The sequence below is a fragment of the Equus caballus genome, chromosome 3, assembly GCF_041296265.1.
Source record: "Equus caballus isolate H_3958 breed thoroughbred chromosome 3, TB-T2T, whole genome shotgun sequence".
Classification (NCBI taxonomy): Eukaryota; Metazoa; Chordata; class Mammalia; order Perissodactyla; family Equidae; genus Equus; species Equus caballus.
The window spans coordinates 33,393,268-33,419,218 of NC_091686.1; the positions used below are offsets into that span (position 1 = coordinate 33,393,268).

General features: G+C 52.4%; 1 protein-coding gene across 9 annotated transcripts; it reads right to left on the reverse strand.

Annotated features, from left to right (window-relative positions):
• Positions 1-356: 356 nt before the first annotated feature.
• MTHFSD (methenyltetrahydrofolate synthetase domain containing) lies at positions 357-25,096 on the reverse strand. Of its 9 annotated transcripts, none has more exons than XM_023637447.2 (8): positions 24,231-25,096; positions 20,546-20,649; positions 19,051-19,164; positions 16,030-16,143; positions 13,848-13,938; positions 10,764-10,876; positions 10,353-10,478; positions 357-2,026 (listed from the first exon to the last, which is right to left on the reverse strand). In XM_023637447.2, exons 1-8 carry the CDS (start codon positions 24,244-24,246, stop codon positions 1,532-1,534), a joined length of 1,173 nt encoding a protein of 390 aa, XP_023493215.2. In that variant the 5' UTR covers positions 24,247-25,096; the 3' UTR covers positions 357-1,531. The 9 variants fall into 9 exon arrangements, with proteins under 9 accessions (XP_023493215.2, XP_023493216.2, XP_070118241.1 ...); XM_023637448.2 differs by lacking the exon at positions 19,051-19,164 and adding an exon at positions 19,197-19,310 and having other exon boundaries at positions 24,231-24,368; XM_070262140.1 differs by having other exon boundaries at positions 19,051-19,310; positions 24,231-24,287.
• Positions 25,097-25,951: the final 855 nt, after the last annotated feature.

The following is a 25,951-nucleotide window of genomic DNA, read 5'->3' on the forward strand; positions in this document are numbered from 1 at the left end:
GCGGTCTCAGGCAGGTGGCGGCAGGCAAGGCCGCATGCAGGGCTCCCTGTGGTGGGATCAGGATCCAGTTTTTCCCTCTAATGGTGGCAAATCAACGCTAGAAAAGTCAACAAAAACTAAACCAGAACACGTCAAGTATGGGACAGGTTTTGGAAAAAAGAAGACAGAAACCAGAGTGAGGGGTTATGATGGTCAGCTCGCTGCTCTGGGTGGGGGGGGTGAGTGGGCCTCTGACACCCGAGCTGAACGCCAAGGGACAAAAACACCACGAGGACCAGCTGTGCGGACGGGCACGGACGGTTCAGGCCGAGAAAGAGGGAGCCGAGAGGCCCCAGGCTCGTTTAATTCACAGCAACTTAGAAAAGGAGTGCGTTTAATGAGCAAATCTTAGGACAGATTTTCTGTCTGAAGTCTCCACAGTATTTTCACTGTGAAACCAATGAGAAAACACCGTCTCAAAGGGAGACTGATGGCCTTGACAACGTTTTCTTGAAAGCCCGTGCAAGGCCTGCCCTCTTGAGGCAAATAATGCACTTAAAACATGCTCAGTAAGACCCTTGGCGAAAAAGTTAAAGTTTCCAATGTATATACATGTGAAAAAAATAAAATCTCCACTTAAATGCTTATTTTGACTTTTTGCCCAGGATCAACTGCAAAAGTGCTTCTGTTTAGAAAGCACAGTTCAGCCAAAATCCAGCGTGTTTTTTAGGAACCGAGGACTGGAGGAAAAACCCAGAACACATCAGGCACTGGGCACGCATGAGTGTGTGTGTAAGACTCTGTCTACGACGTAGGCCGGGACAATGCGTCTTCGGAAGCCAGTGTCTCCCAGGGGCAGAGCTTCCTGCTGCGTGAGGACAGCTGGCTGAGAGCGGCGGGGGCTCACCCAGAGGGTGGGCTGGCTGGAAAGGTAAGGTGGGGACGGAGGTGGGACCCGTTCGACCCAGGCTCCATGCGGGACCGACTCTCATCTCTGACACTAGGACTGAGTGGTGACAAGCAGTTTGTACCCAGGGGACTGACTACCTGGCTTCTGCAGTTTGCACACAGCCCCCTCCAGCAGTGGCAGCCAAGGAGCCAAGCACACGAGGGCATTTTCTGGTTTTGGCCCTCTGTGCTCCTGCACTTGGTCCCTGCCAGGGCCTCTCCTGTCAGGATCCTCTGTTCCTCTTAATTCCCACTCCCCTCAAATCCAGAGCACGCACTCTCCCAAATGGCTGTCACCACTTACTCCCACTTGTTTATTGCTCACTCAACCCCCTGAACCCTCCGAACTGCTGTCTCTACGGAGAGAGCCACAGGTCTATACCACCCGGCTGGCCAAAGGACCGAGATAAACTAGAGCCTGCACACACTGGGTTCCCAGCCTCCCGCACGTGGGAAGGGTGTCACTGCTCACTCCCCACCCATCAGGAGACTGCCAGGCAGTAACGAAGGCTGTGACTCCCTAGGAAAGGCTCATGCAGCCACAGCTCTGCGTGTCCTGCTCCGTGGGCCGCTGAAGCTCCACGGGGACTGGAGCAGGGCATTGTCATAGGTCAGCGACGGCCGGGCGACGGTTAGGGTGCGGTTCTCCAGGGCGGGTGTCCACCAAGTCACTGGGCCTCTGCTGCCTGGCCAGTGCCACCCTCAGGCTGTTGGCACCCAGGCGTAAGTCCTGCAGGCAGGAGACGGCCTGCTGGGCTGAGGCGGCGTCCGGGTAGTGGAGGAAGGCCCTGCGCTGTGGCCCCTGCCAGCTGAGCCGCAGGGGGGCCGCGCCACGGGCTCTGAGGGCCGTCTTCAGCTCGCTCACTCGGGCATCCCGGGGGAGGTTCCCAACGTAAACAGTGTCAGCAGGCACGTCTTCCCGCTGCGTGGCTAGGGGTAGGGCCTGGGGTCCCCTGAGTGCACGCAGTGGCGCCGTCTGCAGGCGGCTGGCGTCCAGGTCCCGTGGCTCATCCTGCAGGCTGACATCCTTCCCAGCCTGCTTCTCTCGGCTGCGAAGGCTCCTCAGTACTGGGATTTTCTCCATCATCTCACAGCTGATCTGAAAGAGTAAAACAGCCTGGCTATTCTCAGGGTGTCCACAGGGGACCACGACATGATCACACAGGAGGGGGAAGTGAAGTCACAGGGGGCCTCTGCCAGGTGCTCTCGTGAGCAGCCTCCACCTGCCACACTGCACCAGAGGAGTAGACGATGAATGGCCCAGCCTGGCCCTCTGGGAAGTGGGACCCCCACTGTCCTAACCAGGAGCTTTGACCCCCCAGCTTGTCACTAGAATGAGGGCTGTGATGGACCTGGTGACCCACAGGATACTGGGGGTCCCCGCCTCACGCCTGCCCCCTCCCTATCCCTTTGGGTGGGGTGCAGTCTTTAACAGATTCACAGGGCTCACCTCCCCCTCGTCTCCACCCCTCCACTGAAGGAGCGCATCTCAGCAACTGGAGCTTCCAAGGTTTGCTGAGAAAGCGCAAGCAAGGGAACCTGAACTAGAACGCCACCTTTGCAAAGATGTCTAGCAACGGGCCATCAAGCTACAACATAATGACTACTGCGCAAAAGGTTAAGTTCCAAGGAAGGGGACTTCTATCCGCAGGTCTGATCCAAGCATTCCCCGAAACCTGCCACAACCGGGCGGCATGAGAAGCCCGGCACGGGAGGCTCGGCCAGGGTGAACAGCTGGCATCGGCTCCATCCAGCCCGGAATGAGACTGCAGCCTCCATCCCGGGGGCGGTGTGCTGGGGGCTGCCCACAGGCTCAGGCGGCATCTGGATAACTGAGCCGAGGGCAGGGTTGGTCTCACGTTGTTGGAGGAATCACACGGCAGAAGAGGAAGAGAAAGACACTGGTTTGTACTTTCTGAAAATTCTTTCTATAGAGATGCTTTCTGTGTTTCTTTTGGGCTCAAAGCTTGTAAATGATCATAGTTACCAAGAGGCAAGCAATGGTCCCAACTCGGGGCTTCCCACAGACGTGGGTCTGTCAGAATACGGATCAGCACACAAGGTAGACAGGGACAATTTTTCTACAAAATTAAACAGTTCACTAGTATCAATGGTCTCGTTATTTTCAGGATCAAATGTAACTTGGAGCGATGGTTCTTATCCTCGGCAGGAATCAGGGACCTCGGAGAGAAGCTGGGGTTCCTTCTCAAGAGGGGCTCCCCACAATTATGTGTACAACTTCCCAAGGTCTGTTCATGGGCCTCCAAACCACAGGAGCCACACGAGCCCCCGCTAAGACGCAATGAGTCAGGTAAGATTTAGAGAAACACAAACACAGAACAGTGCTTTGCCTTCTCGCAAGCCTCAAGGCTGCTAGTGCGCATTGATTTAGGACGTGGCTCTCTCCTGGTGCGGAGGAGAGGATGCTCCCCACCTCAGCAAAGCCTCCTCTGTGGGTCAGGGCCCCCCACCGTCGCTGCCCTCGCTCCCCGCACTGCCGCACGCAGCAGGAGCCTCCGCGGCGGCACCCGTCCACTCTGGTCTTCGGGCGGGACAGACTCAGCTGCCAGAGAAGGACGCAAAGCCAGGCCCGCTCCTTCTAATGTTTCCCATTGTTCAGACGCAAAGAAAAAACAAAGAACCATCACGTCTATGCCATGGAGACAGTCACAAGATGTGACTGCTCTTGTATAATCAAAAAGAAGTTTTCCCTTTCACCCTCTGCAACGTTTTTCAATCGATTCATCCGCAGGTGACTGTACCCACAGACCAGCATCCTGGAGCTCTGGGTCCCAAAGAACCCAAAGGTGATCCAAGTCCAGCCAACAGCTCCTTCCCGAGCCCCTGGTCTACCTCCTTATCTGTCAGAATAGTTAAAAACAGATCGAACTGGGCATCATTAGATTCTTCAGGATTTCTTCAGTTACTACACCTAGTATTCAGAAAGGATGAGAAAATTCAAGCTGCGATTACAGTCAGAGACAAAGTGTGAGTAAAGTGAAAGAACTACACGTTACTCCACTCCGAGCGCGGCTGTGGGAGCCCCGAGGCGTGCCTCCCGGGAGGCACAGCGCCCGCTCGAGCTCTGGGCCAGGGGCCACCCTGCAGGGCCGTGACTCCCAGGTGTTTCTGCCGGCGGAACCACAGGGCTCCCTGGGGCAGAAGGAAGTGTCAGGAAACAAGGCTCCATACCCAGGCAGCAGAAATCCATTCTGAAACACGTCGTGTGACGCAGAAACACACGCTCCGGCGCACAGCACGGGGAGCCGCTTCATCCCGAGCCGGTGCACGCGCCAACCAATGAGCCAGAGGATCGTGAAAACGTGTACCACAGTACGAACTTATGGAACGGCCGCGGCACACCCGGCCGAGGCAGACGGGTCTGCAGAAATGGAAACGGTCGTTTCGGGAGCGAGGTCAGCCCCCCTTCCACACTCCCCGACAAGTCCAATGGAAAAATCTCCCTGAGCAGGAGCTGGCTTTTGCCACTTGCCCGGTTGTTTGCCATTTCTGGACTCTGCGGGCCAGCCTTGGTTGGTTGCTGTCCCCACAGACAGAAAGGCCTCTGTGAGCCCACAGGATGGGGGGCTCTTGCTGGGGACAGGGCCACGGGGGCAGTGCTCGGTTTCTCCTGGTTGACAATTAGCAAGATTTGTTACGTTTTGTCAATTTGCCATGCGAAATGGAAGATTTTGCTTGTTAATCAAACAGAAAAAAATATTTCTGCCCTTCTGTAACTAATCATTCCATTTAAAAAATCATATAAAGCAAATTTGATTTTCTTTCATATGCTACAACCACTCTTCACGGAGGCGTACAGGTGTCATTTATAAATACGTATTCTCTTTCAAGATGAAATTTACAGACTTGTCCCCTAGAAGCATGCGATAAGTCTAATACAGATGAGAACTCAGACTCTCAAGGTGTCTGCTGCCAACGCAAGAGGAAGAGACGCGAGCTGTAACCATACCTCCGCTACACACTGGTTTTACAATCGTGGGCAAGTCACTCTTCTTCCTGCCTCTCACTGTCCTCGACCAGAAGGTAAGGAGACTGGCACAGATGATCTTTAAAGTGCCTCTGGGTCTAAAATGCTACAATGTGTTTGAGCAGCTGCTGGCAAAGATAAACAGAAACACTGGGGTTTTCTGTGAAGTAGAACTTAGGCACCGATTGTCAGTTCTCTTGCGTGAGATTAAAGCTTATTCACTGACGGAAATGCGTTTGGGTACCTCCAGATGACCAAGGTGAAATGACTCCAGGACGAGGCATGCTTAGGGGCAGAGCCCAGCACCTGCAGGGCACCCACGCCCGGAGGCAGCTATTCCCTTCCTAACCACAGTGTCTCAATCATAATGCAGCTCACTGAAGACACCTTGTTGCATACAGCTGATCAAAGGTGCCACTTAACAGAAGTCTCCATAGGTTTGCCCCTTGAAGGACAGGCAGGGGCAATGACCACACCATCACTGAATTGGACGGTGCCCCAGTGTCAGGAAGAGACAGGCTACTTGGAGCGGCATGGAAGTCAGTACAAATTACTTAGCAGGGGCCGGCCCCATGGCATAGTGGTTACATTTGTGCACTCTACTTCAGCGTCCCAGGTTTGTGGGTTCAGATCCCAGGCACGGACACACACCACTCGTCGGCCATGCTGTGGAGGTATCCCACATACAAAACAGAGGAAGACTGGCACAGATGTTAGCTCAGGGTGAATCTTCCTCAGGAAAAAAAATAGTGAAAAACATTGTTATTTTCTGGTGTCCATGGTGTTCCATATCCCAGAACATCAGCCCCTTGGGGAAGAGCAGGCATAAGCTTTGCACAAACATGTTGGACAGAGCAGTGGACACAAGCTCACATACACAAGCACACGAATTCTAAGAACCGGTGGACCTTGAACTCTCATCTTTACCACCTCTGAGTGCACTGGGAACAGAGACTATACAGCTTAATGCTGTGAAACCAGATTCAAACACAGCTAGGATGAAAGTCCAGCTTGGAAGATGGTTACCAAATCTGCTGTCTTCTCCACTGATGAGTTTGATTGGGAAAGTAGCATGTGCTTGCTGTGGGAAATGTTGGGGGGAAAAGGAGAAAAGAAATCTGAAACCCTACCTCGCAGAGATAACTAGCTAATATTCTGGTATATTCCTTTCCATCTATTTTCTATGCACATTTTAACATAATGAGAACACAAAATTACATATCAAACATATAAATTTATATTCTGCTTTTTCCACTTGATACGTATTACCCCAGGAGCATCTTCTCAGGCCATCAAATATCACTGTGTGCACTTGAACTGTTGGGTTGGTGTTTAAGTGACTAACCTTTCCCCCTATTTTGAGGCACTGCCTTAGACCTGAATACATACAAATCAACCTTCACCTGAATTTATAAATATTTCCCTAGGACAGATTCCCAGAAGGTGAGCTATTGGGTCAAATACAGTAATTGTTTTAAGATGAAAGCATCTGGCAGCCCTCCTACCCCGCTGGCCCCATTGCAGGTAGGTGTCAGTTCATTCAGCTGTTGCTTCCAGAGAATGCGCGTTTATGTGGGATCTGAAGCTGAGCTTCAGTTCCCAGGGCTGCGGCCCCTCAGACGAGCTCCTTTCCCCAAACCCTTTTTCTTGAGGAGTCTGTCATTCTCAAGAAGGCGATCAATGCAGCACGTTGTGACCATCGGAGAACACCCTCCCAGACAGGCTGTGCAGGGTAAAGAGGCCATGCTGTGGAAGCTACAAAATGACCTGTTTCTTTGAGTCTAAACACGAGAACAACCCTGGCAGAATCCCATTTCCTTAATTAAGGAGAAAATGAGCTGAGCTGAGAAAGTGAGACACCCAGATTTTGGTCCATGGTGTCACGCTGCCATCCCCGGGAAGCAGGACGATACCTTTACGGCAGTTACTGAGGGGAGCACGGGGTGCAGTCGCTCGACCTGTGGCTGTGCCAGGGGGTGGGCACAGTCTTGTGGGTGCCCTGGGCCCCTCCAGGACAGCTGTTTCTCCGGACCTGCAGCCACACCCCGCGGTCTGCCCACGTCTCCAGGGTATTCCTAAAGTCGGTCCTTTACCCTCCCTCTGCCTCAATCGAGCTCACAGGAAATAATAAAAAACGCATGGATCTCGGCTGTCCAGAGGTCCAGCCCCTCGGGGCTGTGCGAGGGGAGCCGGGGGACACGGGACAGGCCTGGCCTCGTCCCATGGTGGGCTCCATCCTGCCGCAGCTGTCTCGACGCGCGCCTGGGTCTAGCAGGCGGCTATGCTCCTGAGCAGGACGCTTCACTGCTTGGCTGCGATTCACCGCACGACTTGCAGCCCCGGAGCTGACGGGCTGAGGGTGGGGCTGCCGGAGGCTGGCTGGTCAGGGACCTCGGCCACCTGCAGTTTACTTCTGCCAGAGCCCAGGCATCTGGGCCAAGGGTCTCGGCCCATCACAGATCATCTCGCACACGGCTGTCCCCAGGTAGGGACAGCAAACGGTCACCTGAGCTGGAAGAAGCGCCCGCGGTTCAGGACGATGCCCCACCCCAGCCTTCAGGTGTCCTGCACCGTCCTCTGCCCAGCAGAGACCACGGGGAATGCGCTGCCCTCCCCGGGGGGACTTGGGGCTTGGGCCCAGGGAGTGCTGGGCTCTCAGGGGAGGTGGCCTGTGGATGAGGGGAGTGGTCGTGGCACCTTGTAGCTCGGACAAGTCTCCTGAGTTCTATAGGTCACCTGGCGAGGAGACCACCCTGAGGGACAGAGGGACCCCACATGCAGATCAGACGTACCTTCCAGGAGGAGGAGGGGAAAGCAGAACGTGTGTGGGCCTCCCTCCCTCCTTCCTGCGTCTCTGTCCTCCTCCTTCACTGAGAGGCAGTAAAGCGCACGGCGAGGCCCCACGTAACAACACACAGCCACAGAGAGACATGGGTGAGACCCAGTCTCGGCTCAGTGAACCACCCAAAGGACTATCGTGAGGACTCTGCCGCCAGCGCCAAGATGGACACTGGGCAACAGGCTCCAGGCAGATCTCTCACAGTGACTAACCACCATCTCACGTTCGTGACCATGACGACAGCCAAGGCTCACCAGGCGCTGGGCGAGGCACTTTACACACGCGGCCTCCCACCAACCCTGCGAGGACAGGACTGACAGCATCCTCGTTTCACAGACAAACAAATGGGGGCCTTGGAGAGGGAGCGCCCGAGGTTACAGGTACAGCGACTAAGTGGGGCAATGTCACCTTCTAAGCTCACGCTCTCAAGCACCAGACCGTCTGGCCTCCCGTATTCAAGTTCACGAGGCACAGGCGGAGCAAAGCCGCGTGACCTCAGAAGGCCGGTCGAAGAGATCCACTGCTGGAAGCGACTACAGTCGGGCAACAGTCCACACCAGGCTGGTCTCCAGGCTGGGGCAGGACCTTCGCTGCTTGAAAAGCTGGAACGAAGGCCAGGGATTCAAATGCTGCACTATCTTTGTGTATGAAGAAGGAGTAAAAAAATGCATCACATTTTGTGCTTATTTCACAACCTTCATTTGAGTGGTCTACAGTGTTTAGAAGAAAAACACAATTCCAGACATTCCAATAAAATAGACAAGAGACAAATCCTTGGATTTTAATACCTACATGATAAGGAGTCTGTGGGTAGAATACTGTGGAAAGATATACCAATGTTTGCCAAATAGCCGATCTGAAATAGTATCATAACCCAGCATCAAACTCCCCCCGCCCCTCCCCGAATCTTCAGTGGAACACAGGGACTTGCCCCACGTCGACGAAAATGCACTCTGGCTGCACTGCAGCAAGGCCAGAACGGAAACCCCAGGGGCCAGGGAAAGCCACTGCCTCCGTACGATGCACGCAAAGGGACGACCACTGGGTGGTAGAACCGAGAACACAGGACCCAAATACGAGAAACGGCCTTTTAAAAGTGTGAGATTCTTGCCCAGGCCTCATGAACAGTTAGCATCTTCCGGGAAGAGGGGACGAAGTTGAGGTCCCAACAAGCAGCAAGGGCCCCGAGGCCCCACACACATCAGTGTGGCTGACCACGTCTTCAGAAGCTTTGGCTGAGTTTGTTTTTTATGTAAGAGCGATTATATTTGTCTAACCCGACCGATGCCCTAATTTGTTGCTATTTTTATATTTTTCTTGTTAAGATCTGCAGAATGTAACCATGGCTATTCCCCAAGGCACCATCTCTCTCTCCCTGCAGAGGCCACCCAGACCCCTCCTGACGTGCGCTGCATCTGCCCTCATCTATGAAGCACAGGCCCCCCGGGGACCTGCAGCTTCGCAGTGGCCAGCCCCGTGTGCAACCTCCCCAGGCCCGTGTTCCCAGCTCTGGGCAAACGCCACCTTGCCCCTATGACCCGCGCGTCAGCCTCCCCTTACAGGGAAGCGGTGGATCTGAATTGCAAGGTGAACCCAGGTTCTTATGAAAGACACCAAGGGATGTTTTAATATTCACCAAGGGTGCCACCACCTTCTCCCTGGTGCTCAGGGGGCACTCACTTCTGAGTCTCGCAAGCTCCTCCTCTCTGCTTTTATCAGGGGCTAACCTGGAAGGGGTGCAGACCCCCGACGGCCCAAACCCCGCCTGGCTGTGGCGCCTGTGTGCGTGCAGGACGTTTCGGCTCAGCGTTCACCCTTGGAGGTGGATGTTGCTGACTGCCTGTCCCCAAAGGCAGGCTGCCTTCCAACTCTGGGGGATTCAGGTTTGAGGAACGGGAAGATGGACAAACACGCTTCTTTAGCCGAGTCTCATTCCAAGGGAAGCACAGCTTCACCCGCTTGCTCAGTAATTCTGGCTGCTTGCCAGCAGACGGCGTCACAACCCTCTGACATGCCGGCCTAAGGCTGGCTGCTGGGTCCAACTCCTATTGCAGACTAACCTGTAGTATGTGCCCCTGCCTATTCTGGAGATAAAAGTCAGGAAGGCAGCAGCTGAGGAGGGCTTTGGGTACTGCCTCCCACTTGATTTAGTTCTGCCTGCAGATCCAGACTGCAGGAAGAAAATGTGGGTTTGCGAAAGGGAAAACCGTTGAGACAGGACGTTACTGTGATAGGACGTAGGAAGACAACTCAGAAATGAAAAGCAGGAGGCAAACAGATCCAGGGCATTACCCCTCCCAGTGGATGTGCTCACTGCTGCCATCTACAGCGACGTGTCTTGTAGCAGTAGACCTTAAACCTAGTGCTTGTCAGAACCTGCGGTTCGAAAAGTAGATTTTTGGGCCCATCCCTGGAGACTGATTCAGGAGCTGAACTGTTCAAAAGCTCACGGGTGACTCCAACGTAGAGCCATGCCAGGTCTGGGGACAGCCGCTGTGCCAGACAGAGAACACAGTAAAACAGGAGACGCCTCTAGGCTATGGGCCAGAGCTGGCTACGGGACCCTGCAGCCTCCCTCGAGGCCACGCAGTGACCCACCTTTGACCAGATGATTCCCGCTGGCTTCGGGCGCTCACACCCCGTGGCAATGACCCTCGTTGGAGTGAGAATATAGTCCACTGTGAGGTCGTGATCCTCAAGGAGCGCTTCAGGTATGTCAACGACCTGGGCAAACAGAAGACGGTAGAGGGGCTGTCAGGGAACCGGCTCGTAATGTCCATCATGTCCATTGCACTACTCAGTTCCATGCGGTGCGTCAGTACGACGTTCCCAAACCCACTCCGGATGAGGCCTGCCTGCTCTGTCAGCAACCAGATCCAGCTCCGGCCAGTCGACACCACTCACGACACGGCAGAGCCAAGGCAGAGACCAGTCCCTCCCACCCCATCCCATACCACCCCCCAAGAGGAGCATGGCGGTGGATCTGAGTGGCCCCTTCCCAGGAAGCACCTGGCAGTCGTGGACGATGGTGACCACTGGCGTCTCCGGGCTAACTGCTCCCATGGACACCATCATGGCATATTCTAGATCAGCATAACCTTCTCCCTTCCCAATTCTCCAGCCTAAGAGACAACACAGAAAATCACCATCTCTGTGGAGTCTGGCTGAAAATTATTCAGGAGTAAATTTTTCACCACATCACAATGGAAGGAGAAACTTGGACCCAACATCCCTGGCTCTTCCGTGGAAACTTCCATAATAACCCCACAGGCAGCCCACCAAAAACGGACTTACAGGAGTTAGAGAGGAATAACACTACTGATTATGTACAGTGGCTACCACTCAGTAAAGTGAACTTCAAACCTCTGAAACAGGGAAACCTTTCCCTACAAAGGAGACCCAGCTTGCATTCACCTGAGTTTTATGTTGGCAGGACTCACATTTCAAAGTAATGAGAGAGTAGTTTTTAAAAAGACTAAGAACAAATTCCTATTAATGGGAAAATCTTTTTCATGCGTTTCCCTTGGAGAGAATATAAAAACTCAAAAATCAGGGATACCGACGTGACTGAAGACAGCACAGCCTTGTCTTGTAAAAAGCATTCAACAGTTACCCCATTCAACCCTAAAGTTCCTGAGGAAAGGGCGGGTTAAGGAGCGCTAGCCCCATTTCGCACATTCGTAAACGGTGGCAGTAGAAAAGGATCACCTGAAGCTCGAGGAGAAGCTAAGCAGGAGGAAAGAACGCAGCAAGACAGGACACGTTAAAATGCCTTCTACCTCCCAAAGGAGTCCACATGTTCCCCTCCTTAGGAGGCCCATGGCGTTTCAGAAATTGTGACTTCTACCTAACATCACACCAGTGTCGTCACCAAGATTATAAACATCATCGCTCATGCGTCTTTCTAAGATTCTGATCTGATCATGCTGCTTTTACAAATAAAAGCTGTGCATGCAAAGAAACAAGAGAAAGGCAATTCAACAGAAAAACAGCAAATGATATGAACAGTCCCCAGAAAGAGTCAGGCAGATGAACAGAAAGCAAGTGAAACACCATTGTCCACTATCTCAGGGGTAAAAATTAAAGCTGGATAATTCTAGTTATTAATAAGGGAGCGGGGAGAGAGGCAAGGCACTAGGTGTTGGGGATGTGAGGCAGACAACCTTTCTGGTGGGTAATTTGGCAACATCCATCAGGATTTATAACCCACCCTTTGGTTGGCATCTCCTCTCCTAGGAATTACCCCATGGACAGTCCTCAAAGCACATCTAGACCATATGACAAGATTCTACCTCACTCTAGCATTATCTGTAAGGGCAAAGTCAAAAGCAAACCCTGGAGATAACATAAGTGTCTGTTAGTCAGGGCTATTCAACAGGAGGACGCCCACCCGTCCGCATGACGGGCAAAGACGGCGGAGACCCATCCTCCGCATGGCACAGAGTGCCGAGTGCTGCTGCCCCTCCTGCAGAGCGGAAACAGGATGGACACACAGCCTATGCAAGGAACGCACAGGACACCCGGACCTCACGCGGCGCTGGCATCACATGCAGGGGCACAAGGAACTGCCAATGGGGGCGTGGGGACAGGAAGAGGGCAGGTGCCGGGTGATGCTTCCATGCTATTCAAATTTTATAAACATGTGCACAGTGATTTTGTTGCTTTAACCAGGGGGTTATCTGGAGGATGACACTTACAAAACATTGTTTTCTTCTACAAACATCCTGAGCTAAAACAGAAAACTCCTGATGATCTTTCAAAAGAAGAAATCTTTGCTAATTTCCATAGCCCAAAGAGAATAGCCCAAACCCCTTCACTGGGCCTCAAGGCCTCTGGAAAGGCAGCCCCAGCCACCAAAGGGTCAAGCTACATGACCACACTGCTCCTTCTCACTCTCCTGCGCCACCTGCCCTGAAAACACCCAGCACGAGACGGAGCCCTGAGGTCACCTCTGAGATGATGCTCCAGGCTTGCGGGTCGCTCCTCCGAGCCCGCTAAAGTACATTCTGACTTCTGTTTCTAGCGCCAAGCATGTCGACTCATAGTTCAGCTATCCTGTCGGCTCCTCCACTCACTGTGGGCCCAAGGCAGAGACACGCAGTGTCCGCCTGGCACACAGGAAAAGTGTGCCCATGTGTACCCAGCCCTGATGACACACATAAAGCATGTGTAACTGAGAGTACACGGAAAGAAAAGATTAAGAACTATAACATCTCACACACGAGCCAGAGCGAGGGTGGGGAAAAGAGTAAATTGAAGGTGAAGATACTAAAGGCCAGCATTTAAAAACACGGCGCTCAGGGTTTGGATCGAACGACTTAGAGCATCTCTCTCCAACTATTTCCCGGGAACCTCTCTTGAAGGCAGAACTGGGCTGTGGCCGACTAATTTTCACAGAGAGTTTTGGGGACGAGCGTCTTCGGACAGTTCTCGCCTTTTTCTCTGGGAAGGACGGGAGGCGAGGACGCTTCCCCAGGGGGCCCAAAGGACAGGGTCCAAGCGCAGGTCTGAGATGGGCTGATCCCACCGGAGCCCGCTGCTCCCGCTGCAGCATACGCAGACTGTTCTCAAAGAGCACCCAGCCGGGGCTGGGGCAGAGCAGTGAGGACGGGGACGAGGGCCACAGGGGCCCGGTCCCGAGGGCGGCTCAGCAGAGCGCCAGGCCTTCAGGCAGGCCCGGGGCACCGTGCTGTCCAGGAGGCTGCTGCTTCATCACAAAGACAAAGCTTAGAACCAAGGTCTCTCCGTGTAACTGGAGCGCTCCAAAACCCACTATTTACGGACATACCGCAGTGCACTCAGCTCCAGTTAACGTAAGACCAGAGGGAAAAGCTCTCACCAGCTGAAGAGCGCTTACTTCCCTTTATCTGTCCTGTGAAGGACAGCGCAAACACGGGAGCGGTGCTCACAGGGCCGGGAATGGGAAGGCCTGGGTCCATTCTCCCAAGTGAATGAGAGGGGCAGCGGCGGGGGCCAGGCACGTGTCCAGAAAGCGAGATGACTTACCGTCCACGCCCAAAAGACAAGAAGGGTGGGGGACAGCAAGCTGCAGGGAAAGCGATCACACCCGAGGATTCCCATGTTGAATCTTACCTTTCTCAGAAACAGCCACGGACCCCACCACAACCAAGTCCACCTGGACCCTGGCGTCCAAGCCCACGGGAGTGCTGAAGCTCCTCACGCCCTGTCAACACAGACGGCGGCCTGAGAGCCTGCCGGCAGCAAGCGGCGACCCCCTCCTCACGCTCGGGGAGGAGCACTCGGGGTCTGCAGCAGCTCCTGCATGGAGCAAGGACTAGCAGGCCTTACAGCAAACACGAGGTGCTGTGGAGAGGCACCGCAGGGAGCCCAGGGCTCAGAGCCCGTGGGAGAATAATTCCCCAACTGCTTCCCCAGGAAAGAGGCCAGGAGGACCCGACAGCACTGCTGAACAGGATATTAATTTCCTAAAATTTAGGGAATTATTTTTTTCTCATGGGCAGTCAAATAGTGGTGAGAACACAGGCTCGGGAGTCCCACGGAACTGGGTCCAGGTCCCTCCTAGCCCTCTGACCTCAGTTTCCTCAGGACTGCTGTGGGAACGAAACGAGAGAGCAGAGGTAACGCATCTGGCATGTCAGACACGGTCAGTAACTGGGTGTGACACCTGCATTGCGTATGAAATCCTGGAGGCCATTATTTTCACGTACAGCATATCCCTTCTGAAATATTGCTTATTCAACCAAAATGCACCAAAAGCGCACCTACTTACACTAACTACTGGACGCCTGTATTTAAAGACTCGGGCGCTGACGGGGTCTGATTCTCAGATAAGGAGGGTACCGGTAAATCTAGGAAAGCAGATCAGGGCACTGTAGGGACCAGGACCTGGCAGTAGCAGGTCACCGGCTGTGGTACGGGGCCCTGTCTACAAGTGTGTGACAAGTCACTTAGAGGAGCAGTAGGTGTGATTAGTAAGGGGACCCCCAACAGTCCTTGGCTCGAAAGTCCTCGAGAACAAAAATCCCTTTGAGGTTCACGTCTCTGGATCTCTGATTTTGATGAGGATCTCATGTTATAAAACGCCAAAAGCTGCCGTTCAGTCCCACCACAAGCTCAGTTGTGAGAGCTGGTCTGGCATCACCCTGGGCCTGGCCACACTGTGAGGAGCACCCAGGAGGGACCAGCCCGTGCCACAGCTTCACAGGGCACTCCTGGCAACCAGCAGTGCAGCAGCCACCTTTCGGGCGGGGCAGGGGGTGCAGAGACGCTGGTAAGGGTGACACAGGCCACCACACGAGCACCATGGGTGTATCTGACCTGGACCACAATCCCAGGAAAAGGCCTGCTCTGACTGTCTGAGACCTACGCTTTATCACTGCTCACACTCCTGCTGGCACTAGGAGATGTGGGCTCCAATCTGGGGCCCACGTCCGCCGACTGCAGAGGGGCACACACTTTACATTTCTGAACACTGACCAGAATCACGCTTGTCTCCTAGTTTTCTACCTTTATTTTCCCTTTGCTCTTTTTCCTATATTTTATTATTTTACTTTATTATACGCATTTTGTAAGCCACTTCAAATTCTATTTTTGGAATAAGACAGGTTATCAATAAGTAATAAAATATTCAACTTTTATTCATCAAACTTAAGTAGAAAATCACTTTAAAAAAAAGAGAATATGTCGATGCCCTATTTTTTATTCCCAGTAGATTAGGACTCTGAAAAAAGTCATCAAATTCTACTTCTTTATCTGTAAAGTACAAGGAGAGTCCATTATAATGCACCTCCGTGTAATGTTTACACATTTTGGTTTTACGACATCGTGAGGCACTCAATAAAGTCACATTACTAAATTGCTAAAGCCATTATCACTTTAGAACTGGTGAGGCAATTTCCAGTGGAACACATCTTAGAAATTTTACTGTGTCCCCAACTGCTCTGGTGGCATTCAAGAAAAGGCCATAGGGCGCCAGGGCGATGTCGCAGGTTACCGCTAGAGGGCACCACAGCACCAGACGACTTGTTTTTCTTTTTTTCCAAGAGGAAATTTTAGATTTTCCAACTTGGTGCAAAATAGAAAGTCACACTGAGTTACACAAACAGAATACATGTACTCACATTGTTTTTACTCCTTTAACGTCGGGATTGCTGAATAGTTTACCGTCTCTTTTCATTTGGCTTTATTAACATAGATTCCAACCTTGTGGGGGATTTTACGTGATTCTAACTCACCAGAAGTCTCAGATGGGAACAGTTCCTTCCTCGTGGGTGCTGCTGCTTCTCGCACTTACCTGAGAGGTGGCACATTTTCTCAAGATGTCTTTAGTTGCCCCAGGGGGTGGTGTGATCTTATTAAACAATCCCGTTCTCAGTCGTGGTGTTGGAACCAACAATGTTTTTCTGCTCTTTTAAAAGAAAGACAATCAATAAATTACAAAATGAAGCAGTACTTTCGTGTCTATGTTTTTAACGTTTCAGGAATGGAAACAAGTTACTGTTATCTGCATTTTCTGGTGTGTGCCAAGGAAATGACCTGTTTGCAAATCCAATTAAACAATATGTGGGGGTCAAGTATACTTAGAGCCACAATTCTACCCTGCCTTAGGATGAAGAGGCAGGGCGTTCGTTAAAGTTGCTAATTCTAATTTACTTGCTGTTCAAAATCGTTATAGGTACAAAATGATAATGCAAATCCAAAGAAAGATCTGTTCTCATAGAGATTCCAACCATAACTTTCCTGGGGCGCCTGTTCTCAGCATTAAGCCCTACACAGTTTCGATGTTTTAATTTGAAACCGACACGGCACAGCTACATTTAAAATGTTATTCCATCATTTCTATCTAGTTTGCCATTCAAACTCGATTGTACTCATTGCAATCAATATTTAACACCGACCTGCGTCAACAGCTCTTTTCTTCTTTTTATCTCTCAGGTGCCTCACTGTGAGTCCCAGAGCGGGGACTCTCACAGTGGGTGCCCCGGGCAGCAGCATCAGCAGCCCCTGGGCCCTGGTTAGAAATCATCCGAGGCTCTGGGGCTGGGGCCCAGCACTGCGCTTTAATAAGCCCACAGAGTGATTCTGCCGCACAGGAAAGGCTGAGAACCACTGCCCAAGGGTGTCTCTGTAGATTATACAGGGGTAGGCCGTGAGGCAATCATAAAATTTATAAAATATTTCATGTGAAAAATAGTCTGTTTTAGTTTTTGTGCAGGAGATGACAGCCTGAGATAACAAAAGGCCTATACAATCACAGTCTGGCTTCCTTAAAGGTTTGCAACCACAAGGAAGAGTATGTGACACGAGCCACGACTGCGTGCTATTTCCTTTGGGTACTAAAGAGCTTGGGCTCATTCCACCTGCAGCCTCCAGACTCTGGCGGACAGGGGATTATTCCCATTACTCCCTCTTTGCTGGCAGCCGCTCACCTCCGGCTCAGGGGCTCTCAGCCCTAGTCATTCATTGGAATCACCTGGGGAGCTTTAAGACCTACTGAGGTCCAGACCCTCAGAGCCTCTGATTCAGAACCTGACCTTCGCAGCAGAGAGGTGTCCAAGCTCCGTGGCGGGGGGCCCAACATGCAGCCAGGGTTGGCAGATGCTACCCTGCCCAGGACAGTGCTTCCCAAAGGACCATCGAGTGTTTATTAAAAATGGACTCTAGCAACCAATGCAAGGTCTGGGGTTGAGTCTGGGAAGTTGTGCAACCCCAAGCACAGGCCACGGTGTCCCCAGGTGTGGGCTGTGCCATGTGCATCCCCGTCCCTGCCTGCAGTCAGGTAGAGCTGAGGCAGCTGCAGGTTCACCTGCTTCCCAGGTGATTCTTGACCCACTAGTTTCCAGAAAGCACTGAGAAGCCCGTGGCCCTAAAGTGCAGGGAGCACACGTCTCTGCGTTTCCACCAGCACATCCCCGTGCCCGGCGCAGACCTGGGACACGCAGATCCTGCACAGCTCAGCTGCTGACTTCCCGGAATAAATGAAGCAACGGTGAGGTCTCGGCTACTGCATCCTGCCACCTGGCCGCACTCCCCTGACAGGCTGCCTTGACCTAATCTCTAGCACATTTGAGGCCTTTGAGTTTGCGCTCTGAGGGGCTGCGAGGTAAGAACGCCCTGACCCTCACACATGAGGGGAGCAGGTTCTGGAGTCACGTGGTGGGTCAGAATCTCGGCTCCACCATTCCTGACGTGTGGCTTGGCCCAGACACTTGCCCTCTCCGTGTCTGGTTTCTTCAAAGTCATAAGGGCATGGAGATCACTCTTAGGGGTTGTTGGTAGAGTTAAATGGAGTAACACAGGGAAGTGTTTCGCTGGAACAGTGCCTCACACACAGTAACTGCTCACTTGCTCACTGCGGGGCCTTCTCTAGTTCATCAAAGTGATTTCCTGACTGGGAAAATGAAGGTGGCAAGAAAGAATGCTTCCAGAAGAGCCTAAACAGGAGGCCTCTCTTGGGGCTGAACCACTATTAGCAAACGATCTCCTACAGAAGACAGTTCAAAGACCCAGAACACGACCCCAGCGCCCCTCATTCCCTGTTCAGTTCTTTTCTGACTTATTTACTTCGCCAAGCAGGACGAAAGGCGCCGCGTGACCACAGCTCCTCAGGAGTCTGCGAGAACCGGGTCACCACGCAAGCTGTGGCAGCACAGGCAGAACTGCAAAGATCCTGCATGGCTACATTCAGCAGCAGGTCCCCAGTATCAGCAGTGATTTGTTTCAGCAAAAGAACACCAGCCCTCAGATTAAATCAGTGCTGTTATTTGGATGTTATTGCTTTCATCGTTTTGTTTATATTTAATTTATATGCTTATTTTGATTGTATAGGTGCAAAAGAGCTACGAGCATTAAAATTTATACCCAGTTTTACGTTTATAATTATTAAATTAAATTGTAACAAATTAATTTAAAGCAACCCTAGGGGAATTCTTTTTTTCTTGAAAAGGGGCCTACATATATAAGAAACACTGTTTTAATTTATATATTTTGGGGACTCATTTATCAAACCATGGATCATCAAGTTTCAAAGAATTATATTACAAAGGCAGCAGAAGGAAATAAACATTGCAACCTTTCTCTTCCGATGAAGCGCATCAGAGGTGAGAACGCCTCGGTGTCATCACTTTGAATGTCATTTGTCTTTGAATCTAGAAATAGTCAGGACTTCTGACTGACTGACTGCTAACAACCGAAAGACCGCAGCACTGTTCCTGGAAGCCCCAGCCTTCTAAATGCAGGACCGCACGCACTGCCAGCCACCTGGAGGACGCGGTCCGGCAGGAGCCCGGGCTCCAGCCCAGGGAAGGAAGATTACCTGCAGCGCCAGCAGCCGAACACCTTCCAGCGGTTTATCAGGGTCCACTTTAACTTCCTGCATTCTGGCAAAAACTTCTAGGTCTTTGATGTTTTGGCAAGCCAGATAAGAGCCCTGGTTAGGCAAAGAGAAAGAGTGGCACTTACGTCGAGGACGAGGAAGCGAGCATTTTTCTGGGGAGCATCAGGATTGACTTTAATGGTTCTGGCCATTTTGAACGCCTGCAAGCGTGGGAAATGCTCGGCAGCACGAGGAGCACCCTGTTTTTAAAGGCAATTGCAAGTTACTGAGGGGACAACATGATGGTGGGCCAAGTGCAGCCTGAGCAGTTTGGTCCTGTATCCCACCCAGCCAGGCAGGGCGCGCTACTGAGACGAGACTGAAGAGCCACCCAGAAACGTCTAAGAAAGCAGGCAGGGGAGAAAGGGGCTGAGAAAGCTAGCCGAGCCCCAGTTTATTTTTTACTGAAATAAAACACACTTCACAAAAAGTGTACAAATCATGGGTGTACGGTTTGATGAATTTTCACAAAATGAACACACTTGCGTAACCACCGCCTAAATCAAGAAATAGCTTATTCCCACTAACCCAGAACCCCCGTCCTTCTCCTAGTTGACGCCTTTTTAAAGATTTTTTTACTAATTCTGTGCATCTTTCCTGTTTTCCCTGTACTTCATGTACATTTCTCTCCCTGAGGTAACAAGCACAGAAACAAAACAAAGTAGCAACAAAAACCATACAAAAACAGGTGTTTCAAAGGGACAGGATGGCCCCTGGACCAGCTCAGCTGAGGACCAGAGACCGGCTGGGGTTTGCTTCTGAGAAGCCAGGCGCGGGGAGAGCCCAGCCCAAGTGGAGAGGGTGATGGCAAACGTCCTCAAGCCTGACGGGGCCGTCGGTGTATTGTCAACAAGCACTTTCTTTTTCTCGTGGAAAGCGTGCATGTCGAAGACCATGAGTTGTCTTGTGTTGCCAATTTTGAGCAAACTTTTTTCTATGAATAGCATCACAGACAGACATCTTTGATTGTCTTCTGTTCTGAACAGTAGGGAAACTGAGGCCCGGAGCTGGCAGGGCCTAGCGAGGCCTGCCTCTCTGCCCAAAGGCGCCGGCAGCGGGGCCTCCCTCTGGGCCCGCATCACTCCTCACCGCTTTTAGGGAGCCAATTTTGTGAAAAGGCACAATGACATGCTTCCAGCCAGGATAAATATCTCACTCTGCATTGACTGGCGACCAGTGGGCTTTGCACCACTTCGTGGCAAGACAGAACCCACCCTGCACAGAAAAGTAAGAGACTCTGCGAGTGACGATCGAGTAACACGAGGGACGTCTGGAAGCACAAAAACGCCCCGGCCAGCTGGTTTGGATTTCACGCCACCACTCCCCATCCACCGAATTCAAATGCACCATGAAGCAGGACGGAACTGTATTACTAATGTCGCTCATTTAGGAATGTCCCGGCTTCCTTTCCAACGCTCCAGGAACGCTTCAGTACCTTGAAGTTGGGAATCCTGTGATGAACAGGCCGGGGAAAGTCAGCTAGATTTTGTGATTCCATGTAGTCCCAAATCTGCTCACGAATGTCCTGTTTGGAAACACCTATTGCAAGAAACGGTGCGCCTGATTAATACAGCAGAAAGGACTCCCATAGCACAGGCAGTCCCGGGGCCTATCACGGGCCTGCTCCTGCTGCCCCCTCAGCCCTGCCACGCCAGACCAGAATCTAGGACTTCTCGTGTCTGCGTGGGAAAATCGGGGCTAGTGAGTACTCTTACACTCACGACAAACTGCTCAAGTCCAAAAACAGAGTAAATTCAACAGAGTCCAAGTGTTTAACCTAGTTCTACTGGCCTGTAGCAATATGAGAACAAAATGCAACCCAAACCACATACGCAAGCACGCCTAGAGCCCTCCCTCCGAGACTCGAGTTCTGTCCTCTCACACTCAGTCTATTTAGTCTGGGGACAGCTACAATTAGCTGACGTCTGCTGTCAATCCAGCAAGCCTGTCCGAGCCCTAAGTGATTTGCAGGCCGGTCATTATTTCGGATTGCCACCCATGATCTCCTTCATTAGGGTGGGAATCTTCTATTCTATACTCAACTTTGGAAACGCAGTTTTAGGTGACAAATATACTTTAGTATTATTTGACGAGGGCAGTCCTAATAAAATCTGCAGTAATTATGTACTCCTCTTGGAGTAGAGAAATATAAAAAGCATTTTCCATTTAACTAGAAAAAACACAAAACCAGCACATTCACATAGAAACATTTAAAAATGTTCACTGAGTCTTTTAGTTGGTCCAAAAGGCTATCCTTGTACTTGTACAGAAGTTTGTTTCAAATCACTCTCATATCAACTACTTGATTTATTTTCATAACAACTTCCTATACGGCCAGCATTGTGAATTACGAAGCAGGGAATTTCATGTGGTAATCTCATTCGCTGGAATACTTTTCCTCCCAACCTGGCAGGAGATTCAGTGCCCAAACGTAACTCAGGCTGAAGAGGGCTATGTACCCTACGCTATCCGGGAGCCTCCGCAGGCGACACACACACTGTGCTGAGAGCGTGTGCATCTCTGAGGCTGGGAGCTGCAGGTCGACCTCTTCTGTTCAGAGAACTCAGACGGTGCTCGCCATAACTGAACACACCGATCGCGAACATGAGGTTCTCCCCACCGGGTGTGTGGCTGGGGGACCTCTCATCACCGAGCAGGGAGGGGCAGCTTTAACCCCTCAGGTCCTCAGTCTCCGTTAAATGAGTGGAGGCTGCTCAAAAGTGACACAAGGGCGCAGCCCCACGGCCAGAGAGAACCGGAGTCGCGGGGATGGGAGGTGGCAGGGGCTGGGAGGCGGCTCCTCACCGTGAACATTTCTGAATTGTGTGGCTTTGAATCATGTAAATAAATTACATTCTAAAAGCTTAATTCTTTGTAAATGGATTTTTAAAACAAACAAACAGATCTACAATGAAAACCCTCTCTGCTTGCTGTCTGCCAGGTCCCAGGTCCCTTCCCCCCAGGCAATCCGTGCGCCCGTTAGTGCTGTGAATTCCTCCCCAGGGAGCTCGGGCTTCACCCAGGAGACGGGGTTCTCACCCGCCTGCTCTCTCCCTAAGGTCGGGCACTATACACGCAGCTACCCACTGCTCTGCACTTGGCTGTTGCTTTTAGTTACTATTTTGCAGAGGAGTCCATTCAGTACGAAGCACCCTCTGCCCTCTGCAGATGCACAGTGCTCCCCTAAAGGACAGGTCAAATTGTGCTCAGGCAGCCCCTTTTGTCACTGATGCATAGTCTACCGCCCCGCCCCCGCCCATTGATATCAATTTGTTAAACCTCTATGCATAGTTTTAAGGTGTAAGGGCCACAGCTAAAAGTTTCTGCTGCTGAGGCCCCCAGCTAGACCTAATGCCCTCGGCAGTGTGCAGACAAGGCCCCTCACAGTCAGGCTCAGGGCCTCCTGGAGGCCACTGCAGCACGACTGGTGCCTCTTGACCCTAGCTGTGCTTCTGAACCACTCCAGAAATCAAAACTGCAGATGGGGCCGTGCTCAGGGAATGCCCGTCTCCAACGATGCAGGCTGAGATTACACTGTGTCAGCGTGGGTAGGGCCACACAGGCAGTTTCCAGCACTTGGCTTATTCTTTCCTGCTGGGAGCTCTCCGCTTGCTGTTCTCTACTGGAAAGTCGGCTTGGCTCTCTGTCCCTCCAGCAAACCCTCACTCCTCAAGGCCCAGCTTGGGCACCACCTCCAGGAAGTCTCCCCTCCATTCTGCTCCAGTGCCCTGTGGATCCCTCTGTCACAGGGTACACAATGAGCTGGAAAGCCCTGCTGGCCACTTCAGCCTTATCTCCCATCACCCTCACCTCGAATGCAAAAAGTGGCTCAACCACTATTGGTTCCTGCCCCACACACCTGCCCACCTCTCTCTCTCCCTTAGGAGAGCCCCCTTTGGACCTCCTCTCCTCTCCTTCCTGGTCCAGCCCTTCTCTCCCTCCCCGGGGAAACATTATCTGAGTGCTTAGTCGCAGACAGATGCCCCTTCTTTAGGAACCCAGGGCACCCTCCCTATCTGTTTGATTTTTTTCAAACAGAAACAATTACACTGGCACAACTATTTAAGGTTTTTACACTTATCACTTTCACTAACAACCCATAGGTCGTACAACATCCCCAACACTGTGCAGGATACTGTGTGGGACACAAGAAATGTAGAAATGGTGGCCGTTGCTCTGGAGAGTCCATTAATCACAAACATTTAAGCGACTCCCATTTAGAAAGCAACGGGCTAATTGGAAGGGGAGAGGGCAAAAAAAACGGCAGGTCCCTGCCCTTGGAAAGTTAGGAAAACATGGGGAATGATGAGGATAACAAAAGGCGACGTATATTAATGTGTGAAATGCCTGAACCCTGTTCTGTAACGGCCTCTTTACTCCCCTCCACCGGCTCTGGGCCTGTCGGGTCAGCTCGGGTCCCATTCATCCTTCTACCTCTAGCTCTGAGCCCAGTGCTGGCGCTCCGCGGGTCTGTGTTATCATCCCACGGTATCATGGGCTTGTTACATGCCACACATGTGGGAAGGGCAGGAGTGGACTTCCTCCTGGCTCTGGAACTTGGCTTTAACAGAGCCTGGCGCATCAAGGGCCCTAGCAGGATTCTCCTTGCCAGGCAATCAGTCACCAAAGCTCTTCTCCACTAGAGGGTGACCTAGAGCCCCGGGGCTCGGGGCGAGCTTCCCAGCGCCTGGGACAGGCCCCGGTACAGCCGAGGCCCGGGAAGCATTTAAGAGCACAGTAGCGAAGACCCCGTTAAACTGGTTTCCAGTCCTGCCTCGGCCAGCAGCCGGGAGCCTCAGTTTCCCCTGCTGTCAGATGGGGATGATGCAGGAGTACAGATCCCCCGGGGTAGTTATGACGATTGGCACGGGGGCTCACGGACGCCACCACGTGCCCAGAGGTGGCCTTCCCTCCTCTTCACCCACTATTTTTAACCCACCGACACGGTCGAGCAACTGGGTCCAAGTCCGCCGCCAGTTCCACTCCGAACCCCACCCAGACCCCTCCGCGCCGCCCGCCCGCCCCCGGCGGCCCTGCTGTAGCCCCCGTCCTTCTCCAGGGCTCCCCGGCGCCACCCCAGTCTCTCCGGCGACCTCCCTCCATCCCCGGCGACCTCTCACCCGCACTCAGCTCCATGACGACGCCGCCAGTGCGCGACGCCTCCAGGGGCGGAGTCCGGCGCTCAGTGACGTCACACGCCTGCGCTCTCCCCGCGCCTGCGCGCTGGCCGGGAGGGTGGCGGTCATGTGCCCTGGGAGGCCCACTGCAGACCGGCCAGGGCGCGCATGCGCGTGCGACGCCGCGGGCCTGGAGGAGGGAGGTACGCGGAAAGACTCCTGCGGCTTCCAGGCCTGTGGCTTGTTTATGGGGCGAGTCCGTGTTGCCCCTGCCTTGCCCATTTGCCGGGCTCCGGGGCTACCGAAGTGAGCACGCCCCTGGCCTCTCGGAGCCCTCTGCCAATTCCAACGCAACCCACCCCTCTTGTGGTCCGCAGAGGCCGCCTCCGGGAGGCCGGCCTTGATTGCTCCTCCAGGAGGAGATTTCTCTCCTCTGAGACCCTGCAGACACTCAGGTGCTCACACCTGGGTGTGTGTCCGACTCAGCCGGGGGTACCAGTTTGAAATGTCAGGTTGCTGGGATTCACTGGGTCTGGAGTCCCACCCAGCCCCGCTCCTGGGTGAGTCCTCTGCGGCTCCGAGGCCGCACTTTGAGCTCACACCCGTTAGATTTTGCCGTGGATTTGGCCTCTGGATCTCCTAGAGACCGAAGGAACGTGGCCGCCTGAGTTTGTTCGGCTGCATCATTCATTCATTTGTTCTCTCATGCGCTCAACACACCGGATGTAACCTAAGGGCGGCTGGAAGAGACGGGGCTGAACGGACAACCAAGTCCATGCCTTCCCCTGGCTCTAATCTAGCGGGAGGATGTTTGGCGGAGCATTCAAGCCTTAGGAAGATGACCCCTCCACCACCACAAAAGGAGGGGTGGGAAACCAAGCCACTAGTACCCACTCCCTAATGTGTGATTGCATAGCCTAACAATGAGCCTAGTGTGTCATAAGGGCTCAAGAAGTGGTACCTACTTTCCAAAGTTAGATATCCGATACTTTATACATCCTCCCGGCAAACGTGTGAAATAGACAAAGATTCGCCCTGAGCTAACATCTGCTGCACATCTTCCTCTATTTTGTATGTGGGCCACCACCACAGCATGGCCACTGACCAGCGGTGTAGGTCCATGTGGCGAACTGAACCTGTGTCACTGAAGTGGGGCAGAGGGCATGGAACTTAACCTCTAGGCCACTGAGGCTGGCCCTAGACAAAGCATTTTAATACCTGCTTTACAGGTACTGCAAATGAGTTTCTGGGTGTTCCAGGGACTTATTCAGGGTCTCAGGAGCTGATCCTATGCCCTTTGTCTTCATCAGATGGAACGTAATTAATGACCATAATAAACAAGGCTACTAATGTGTCAGGCACTGGGCTAAGTTCCTTAGAAGTCTTATCTGAATATAATCCCCACAACAACCTCAGGCGCAAGTGTGACTGGCATTCTAGAGAAGAGGGAACAAACAGACTCAGGATGTTAAAGAACCTCACCTGAGGTCACCCAGCTGGGAAGGGGCAGAGCATGACGTAACCCCAATGGGCTTCATTGCAAATCGTGTGGCTCCTGGTCACAATTCTACGTTCCTATGTGGTCTCCGTAGCATTAACACATAAACACATTAAGGGGCCTTAGTACTGCATGAGAGTGTCTTTTACCAGGCTCGCAAAAGGAGTACAAAGCATCACTTTGGACGGTAGAGGTTATAAAGTAAAATCTCTCAGAGGGGTTGGTG

Excerpts from the sequence above, each read along its gene's own strand:
- MTHFSD (XM_023637447.2), bottom strand. Across the intron at positions 19,165-20,545 it reads ACAGGATTCCCAACTTCAAG|GGCTCTTATCTGGCTTGCCA; the intron begins GTACTGAAGCGT and ends TTGCCTAACCAG. Across the intron at positions 13,939-16,029 it reads GAAAATGTGCCACCTCTCAG|GGCGTGAGGAGCTTCAGCAC; the intron begins GTAAGTGCGAGA and ends CTGTGTTGACAG.